The 8,193-nt window shown below is 47.0% G+C and overlaps 1 protein-coding gene across 1 annotated transcript in view; it reads left to right on the forward strand.

The window, feature by feature from the left end:
- The window catches only part of fbrsl1 (fibrosin-like 1), a 109,301-nt gene that overhangs the window by 91,904 nt on the left and 9,204 nt on the right, over positions 1 to 8,193 (forward strand). The window contains exons 5-7 of the mRNA XM_025053436.1: positions 523 to 571; positions 6,270 to 6,663; positions 6,761 to 7,017. Of these exons, the coding sequence (XP_024909204.1) occupies positions 523 to 571; positions 6,270 to 6,663; positions 6,761 to 7,017 (700 nt within the window). The remainder of the gene's footprint in view (positions 1 to 522; positions 572 to 6,269; positions 6,664 to 6,760; positions 7,018 to 8,193) is intronic.

Below are 8,193 nucleotides of genomic sequence, written 5' to 3' on the forward strand. Positions count from 1 at the left end.
AGGTGGGGCCACCTTCCTCCGTGTTAGCAGCCACCTCGTTGCCCCCAGAGCTCGGCAGTGCCATCAGTGGTGGCTCAGCTGTACTGATGGTTGTTGTTGTTTCTCAGTGTTTGTCTTAAATATTTGAAAATGTGAGGGTGGTGCTCAGCAGTCTGCTTCATCATATTAGTAAATACATATTTAAATATATATGTAAATATATATGTATATTTAAATGCGGCGTTGCTGTAGGGCGTGTCCCTTTAAAAAGTCAAGCGTGTTCTCAGTGCAGCACTGTGCAATGATGCTGCGTAGCAACCTCCCTCTGACGTCAACGAAGACGAGTCCTGAGAGGTAGCTCAACACTGCCACCTATTGTTCGCTGCCGGTAAATGGCCAGGTGGGACCATCAGGTTCTGAGGGAGCTCCTCCTGCGACGCTGCCGCTTCTCTGATCCAGCGTTAATATGAATGACATTGTCGTGGTCGACGTTTCTCATCATCATCATCATCACGTCTCATCAATGGTCTCCTGTCTCCACAGGTGTCTGATGTAGGATCAACGAAGTTCTTCTCACCGACAGCTCCTACAGGTGAGCTCTTCTTCTTCTTCTTCCTCTTCTTCTCCTTCTTCTTCCTCTTCTTCTTCTTCTCCTTCTTCCTCTCTTTCTTCTTCCTCTTCTTCTTCCTCTTCTTCTTCTTCTTCCTCTTCTTCCTCTCCTTCCTCTTCCTCTTCTTCCTCTCCTTCCTCTTCCTCTTCTTCTCCTTCTTCCTCTTCTCCTTCTTCCTCTCTTTCTTCTTCCTCTTCTTCTTCTTCTTCCTCTCCCTTTTCTTCTTCTTCCTCTTCTTCCTCTCCTTCCTCTTCTTTTTCATTTGTTGAAAACTAACTGAATGTTCTCTGATCTAATCCTGCGACACATTCACTCTCCCTGTTGACTACACACATGTATTCACTCTTCCTCCTACCCCCTCCTCCACCCACACCCTGTGCCAAGAACCCAGTGAAGTCTGAGCTCTGGTTGATTTAAGAGGATTTGCAGCTTTTCCTGCCACATGCTCCCAGTAATGGTTCAGTCTCCTCTGACAAAACAGGCTCTGAGGTGAACATGGTGGATGTCAGAGGACGGGGGGGGGCACGGGGTTAGCGGGGGGTGAGGTGGGGAGGTTGGCTAGCAGGGGCGTCAGTGCAACAGAAACAACAGCGTGTGTGTGTTTTCTATGTCAGAGTTTGGACAACAAAGTTGTTTGTTTAGTGGGAGGAGGGTAAAATGTTGCCCCCTACTGGGAACCCACTGTACATACTGACTAGTGGTGACATGTTGAATTGCAGATTTTAGAGTTACTTATTTTATTCTTACTTACGTTTTTAACGGATGGCTCAATAACAACTTTTTCAAGTACGATACCGATACTGTAACTTGGGAATATCTGCCGATACCGATATCAGTCCGATACCTTCTTGTCGACTCTCTGTTTACGTCAGGTCGCATTACGTTGAGTTTTTAGGCCTAGGTGTGGGATTGTACCGGCTAGCGTTCACCTACGTAAAAGTCCATCACCGACTAAGCCGGACCAGCTGCGACATCGCCAAGTCCACCATCGGACTACCTCCGGACCAGCCGGTGCATGTCCGATCTAACCATATGAATGCGACACTTCCAATCGGCATTTATGAGGCTAACCCCAGACTTGGCCGAAAACTTGCACGTTCTTTGAAAAAAAACACGTATTTGTAATACCATACCTTTAGCGTGTTTCACCTCAGATCAGAGTTGGTGTGGTTGACCTTTGACCTCAGAAGCTAGGTGAATTCTATTGGCAAGAATCTGGTGATCCGATACTGTATCGCGATATAGCGTATTGCGAAATACTGTGCGATACGATCCTGTCAACCGTCGTCAGGTTACTATGGAGGATATTTATGCGGTATCGTGAAACGAAATAGCGCGATATTTCAGTGCATCATTATTTTTCTGTCATATACTGCAATTATACGTCATCGGTTCCTTTAGCTGCGCCGTTTGACTCGGGTCTCAGAAGAACCAGCCATTTTAGTGTCTCTGTGAAGGTGATAAGTTTTTTTTTTCGTGGTGCTTTTACACCAAGTATTACTGTAATAGTAAACAGTCGGAGCCGAGGGCCCGGAGCGGGAGCTCAGCGGCTCCGCGGGGCTTAGCTGCAGACGGCGGTCTAAGCCGGATTTAATAAATAGTTCCCATTAAACTGACTGGCCAACACACACACACGAACATATTTTAAAGGCACAATAAAAAGTTTTTATCGTGATGTTCAGACCTTCCTGAATCTAGAATGATCAAGAACAAGGCCCTGCCCCCCACTTTGGGAACCAATTACTAATGGTTTTCCTTCCATTCACTTATCACCTAGATTTCCTAGAGGACATGGAGCGGAGGAGTAGCCGTAAGGTCAGAGGTCTGGAGAACCGAGGGCAGCTCAGGAATAGTCAACCAGTAGAGGGGGCGTGTTGGTATTCAACCCGGCGTTTCTGGTGCGCTCGGGTCGGTCTGGTGCGTGACTGACCTTGGCGTCTGGTCTGAGCCATTAAATAATGGATGGAGGTTGAGTCTCTGACCGACCAATCAGGTCCTCAACCACCACTGACTTCGGGCTGGTGGAGGGTGGGGTGGTGGTGGCGAGGGTGCAGCGATGACTGCAGGGCAGAAATGTTGCTGGGAAAATAACAGCGAACAGAAACTGTCTTGTTGCCAACTTCAACTTTCCCGTTGACTATCGTTAAATTATTGATGTCCATGAACCGGGGTTTGAGGATGGTTGTAAAAAAGTTTTAGTTGAGATTTGTCCCCCATCGTCTGTCGACAAACCCATGTATGACCCGCCAAGTTTGCTCTGATTGGCTAGTACTCATTGGTTGGTTGGTTGGTGTCCTTGATCATCGTGGGAGGAAATAAATCTCCCGATATAGGTATACACAGGCAACAAGGACGAAAAAGGACTTTTTTTTGATAGACCTTGGTCCTTATTTCTTCTATCAAATCTGGCAACTTTGGTTTCCACTCCAACAGAGTCTGGATACAGTATCTTTAGAGGAAATCAAAGGCAACCGTTGTTGTGAACTAGGGGTGTGTGTCGGCAAGAATCTGTCAATACGATACCTGTCTCGATACAGGATCAACGAGTTGCTGTGGTTGCAGTGAATTATATTGGCAAGAATCCGGCCATACGTTACGTATCGCGATATAGTATATCGTGATATATACCACGATACGATCAATGGTGATGATAAATCAATAACTGATGACTGAGGAGATTGAAACGGGATCAGGAGAGGAGATATTGCGATATTTCAACATGTAGAATTTTTACTGTGAACTAACAACAGTGCCACCTATGAACTAGGGGTCTCATGGTTCTGAGTGGCTGGCCGCCCCTCCTACTGCCCCCCCCCCCCACCCCCCCATCAAAGGAGTGGCTATAAACGAGGAGTGTGCTGCAAATAGGACGCACGATCAATCGTTGATCAACTCATCACCGACAGATTGTTGCTTTTCCTTCAGGCCTGCTCCGGGTACAGAAACGACAATTAGAGAATTCCCAGCATGCACTGCTTCCCCAACACTCTGCGAAGCTCTGTCAGAATGAGATGTGTGCTTTACGCAGTGCGTAATTCTTCCCTTATTATCTACAGACTTTAGAGCAGGGTGTTAAACATAGGGCCCGCGGGCCAAAGCCGGCCTACTGGGGTGTTCAATTTTGGCCCGCTTGGTGCATTTTGAGATGAAAAAGATTTAGAGTTAATTATGTACCATCTACCCTGTGTTATTAAAGGGGAAGTCTGTTTTTTTTTTTTCCTCTAATATGGTATTTTGTGTTGGCAATATTGATCGTAGAGAGCAAATAAAATACGAGAACTCCAGATCACAGCAGTGATAAAAAAAAATAAAAAAACAATTTATCGTGGAAGATGACAATTAGCCTCTAATTCAGCTTAGGACCAGGCCATTTCTGACTGGTCCATCTGAAGCCGGGCCATCTGGCTCCAGGACGACCATGGAGGACCAGACCCGTGCCAGGACTCCAGATGTTCCACAGAGACACATGAGCAGCAGCAGGAGCAGCAGGAGGAACAGGAGGAGGGGGGGGGGGAGCATCAGCATCAGCTGGGCTGTGACAGAGTCGTCACAGGAGAGGCTGATGTCTCCAGCAGGGGGCTCCCCTCCTCCCTTCGTCCATTCATTTACTGCTGACGCAGACATGGGTTCAAGTCCCAGGACTGTTTCCCCCTGGGGAAGAAGTTAAGTTGTCATCTGTTGAGGCAGACCTGTTGACACCCCCCGTCCCTCACCCCCTACCCCCCTCTGGGGAACATCCCCATGTCCCCATGGAGGTGGAATGGCAGTTTTGTTGCTTTTTCATTTTTCTTTTTTTTTTCTGACCTCATTATTTATTATTGACCACACACGTTACTGAGCAAAAGTTTTAGGCACGTGTGACCTCTGACGACCTCCCGTCTCAGTTTTTTTTTTTTTAAAGCTAGAAAAAAATGTTTTCCGTCCGACCGCAGCCATTTCTCTAAATAATTCACTTTTTCAATTTTTTTTTAAAAATAATTGTTATGTCCACCTCGTGTGTGTGTGTGTGTTGTGGAGTGATTTAATGAGATGGGGTCGGGGGTCGGGGTTGGTGGGGGGGTGACTTCTCTCTGCTTCCATTAGAGCCCATTAGAATCATCATTAAAAAAAAGCCAGCATCACTTGTAGTTCCAGCTTTCCCCCACTTGGGCATCAGAACAAGTTCCTACATCCAGATCCCCCATCAGGACCATGTGACTGTGGGTATCAGCCTGGAGGTCACCTGGTCCATTAGTAGACCAATGACAGCAGCTCCCGGCTCTTCATATTTCTGGTTTATTATATTTCTGGCTTGTAGAGTATTTTTTTTCCATACTGATACTGCAGTACCAGTGTAGAGTACTACAGTGTCGTCTCTGTCTGTGGCTCTGATTCTTCCACGATGGTGAACTTCCTGTTTTCACTGAAACCAGCAGCTGTGATCAGTTAAGAAGCCACAGACAACACGCTTTTTTTTTTTCTTTCTCCATTTAGATTCAGAAAAACTCTGAAAGCCTTTTCTGGGTCAAAGGTTTTTTCAGATGCTGCGTTTTTTTCCTGATGTGATTGAAAACTGCAACGGAGAAGTAAAAACGCACCATAACTTCTCACTGCATTTCTCTGCTGTTTCCTGAATCCCCTCGTACTGACTGTAGTGAGAGATTATAGTCTGTAGTATCGCAATATATCGTATAGTTGCCCCTGTATCGTGATACGTATTGTATTGCCAGATTCAATCGTAGAGTTGCCCCTGTAGCGTGATATTTATTGTATCGCCAAAAACAAACTCAATATATTGTCGTCTCTATAGTATCGCAATATATTGTAGAGTTGCCCCTGTATCGTGATACGTATTATATCGCCAGATTCAATCGTATAGTTGCCCCTCTATCGTGATATGTATTGTATCGCAAAAAAACGCCACCTCAATATATCGTCGTGGCTATAGTATCGCAATATATTGAAGAGTTACCCCTGTATCGTGATACGTATTATATCGCCAGATTCAATCGTATAGTTGCCCCTCTATCGTGATATGTATTGTATCGCAAAAAAACCCCACCTCAATATATCGTCGTGGCTATAGTATCGCAATATATTGTAGAGTTACCCCTGTATCGTGATACGTATTGTATTGCCAAAAAAATACCCCTCAATATATTGTTGTCTATAGTATCGCAATATATTGTATAGTTGCCCCTGTATCGTGATACGTATTATATCGCCAGATTCAATCGTATAGTAGCCTCTGTATCGGTATATGTATTGTATTGCCAGATTCAATCGTATAGTTGCCCCTCTATCGTGATATGTATTGTATCGCAAAAAAACCCCACCTCAATATATCGTCGTGTCTATAGTATCGCAATATATTGTATAGTTGCACCTGTATCGTGATATGTATTGTATCGCAATGTATCGTAGAGTTGCCCCTGTATCGTGATATGATTTGTATCGGCAAAAAAAACATCAATATATTGTTGTCTATGGTGTTGCAATATATCGTATCATGATATGTATTGTATCGCCAGATTCAATACATATCACGATACAGGGGCAACTGTACGATATATTGCGACACTATAGTATTGCCAGATTCTTGCCAACACACACCCCTAGTCACTAGTGTACCCTGGTTGTTTTAACTAGGCTAACTCGGTCCAGACGACTGTTTGACTGTGGTGTCCTTGTCCCTCCCCAGGTGCGGTAACACATGAGAGTCCTGAGTCCAGAACCTGTGGTGCAGCCAAGTTTTCGGGTATTCCGCGGAGTCAGGAGCGCAGCAACGGTGAGGTACTGTTCACGCCACCCGTGCCTAGCCCCACCCCGGCCTGGGTGCCCACAGGCTCCCCTGCTCCTGCTGCTGCGGCGGCCCCTCTGGGTTCTCCCCTCCCCAAATTCTCTCCACTTACTATAAAGAAGGAGGAGCTTCCAGCCCATGCCCCCACCTCCCCTCCGCTGCTGAGGCCACTCCCCCATGCCCAGCCCCACCCGGAGGAACGCGTCCTTCCATCCCTACAGCACGACGCCCAGCGGGTAATAAGCCACCAGGGGCAGCACCACCCTCTTCAACTCGGTAGCTTCCCCCTCATCAGGTGGGTGGTCTCTCTCTCTCTCTCTCTGTCCGAGTCGGTGGAGCCGAAATGATTTCATGACGACGATAATAACATCATGTTTGTCTCTCTCTCGCAGCAGCAGCAGTCCGGTGGGTTTCACCAGACCACCCCTCCCCCAGGCCTTTCAGCACAAACCCGGCGGGCTTTTACCCTCGCCCCCCCCCCTGCCGCTGTCCATCCCCGGTCTCTCTCCCTCAGAGTACTCCTACCTACGGAGCCCGGCCCATCGCCATCCAGCCATGTTCGCCACCTCAGCCGCACTGCCTCCGCCTCCCACCTTACCAACCAACAGCCTGGTGGTACCGGGTCACCCGGGCGCCGTGCCGTACCCAGGTAAGTTGACTGTGTAGAACGCAGAACGTGACGAGAACGTCCTGTTCGTGACCAAAAAAACGTCATGAATGTGATTTGACTTTAGGCGAATGTTGTCCCTCAGTCTGCCTGTGAGAAGAGCTCCCCCTGCAGGTGCGGAGATCATTCCCAACAACATTAACCACTAGCGGCTCTCTAGCGGGCACCAGCCTAAGGGGTTAGTTAGTCCGGCTGATCGGGGTCTTAGTCTCTGAGATCCACCACAGAAGTCCCTAAAAATGAGAATAGTCTTGAAACTATGTATTTAGATTTAGATTAGTGGGAAATATATCACATTTGACAGTCCACGGGGGAGGGGGGGCAGGTTCTAAACGTTCTACCGGACCCCGTCCAGATGAACAGTCTAGGACTGTCTTTAAAGGGACATTTTTACTGAGACCGGTTGAGAATTTTATGGTCCAGATTAGTCACAGATAATAAAAAACAGGTGAGAAACACTGACCTCTAGCTGCTGATATTTTTTTTGTTCCAGTGATGAACAGAAAAAAGGGTTTTATTTTTATTTATTTATTTTTTATTTTTTCGGATTAATCCTGATTAATGATCATGATTGATGGGGATTAATCCAGAGCCGGTCTCTGATTGGTCAGATTGATGGTTGGACGACACGCGCACAGACCGTCATCAGAGCTGGAGAACGAGTCAATGTCACATGATCAGAAGCCGATTTAGTCCAGGTTCATCACCTGCAGTCTCCCGACTCTCGGTCGGGGAACTTTCACGATCCGGTTCAGACGCTAGCAGTCAGAAACAGCAAGTGCCGCAGTAGAAGTTTCTCCAGCGTTGATGAGCGTCTCCAAAGTCCGTCGTCCGTGCGCCGGCCTTTCTGTGCACCGACTTTGAGAGCGACCGTGTGTTTTCTGCTGGGATGACTCTTGGTTCTCTCTTGTCTTTAGATACCAGCCTGTTGATATCATTCAACCAACCAATAATGTATTGCCAGCCTCATTCGGGGATTCTGATTGGCACATTGTCACAGGCAACTCTCTTACCACCACCAATGAGTTCCCACGTAGAAAACCCTCACAGCATGAGCTGGAGAAACAGAGAATGCCAGGTGACTATTTTCTCTCTTCCTTTTTTCCTCTGTTGTCAAGACTGACGCGGCTTTCGTGCCACTTTTTTTCTTTTGTCCCC

Source organism: Cynoglossus semilaevis, chromosome Z, assembly GCF_000523025.1.
Source record: "Cynoglossus semilaevis isolate Cse_v1.0 chromosome Z, Cse_v1.0, whole genome shotgun sequence".
NCBI lineage: Eukaryota > Metazoa > Chordata > Actinopteri > Pleuronectiformes > Cynoglossidae > Cynoglossus > Cynoglossus semilaevis.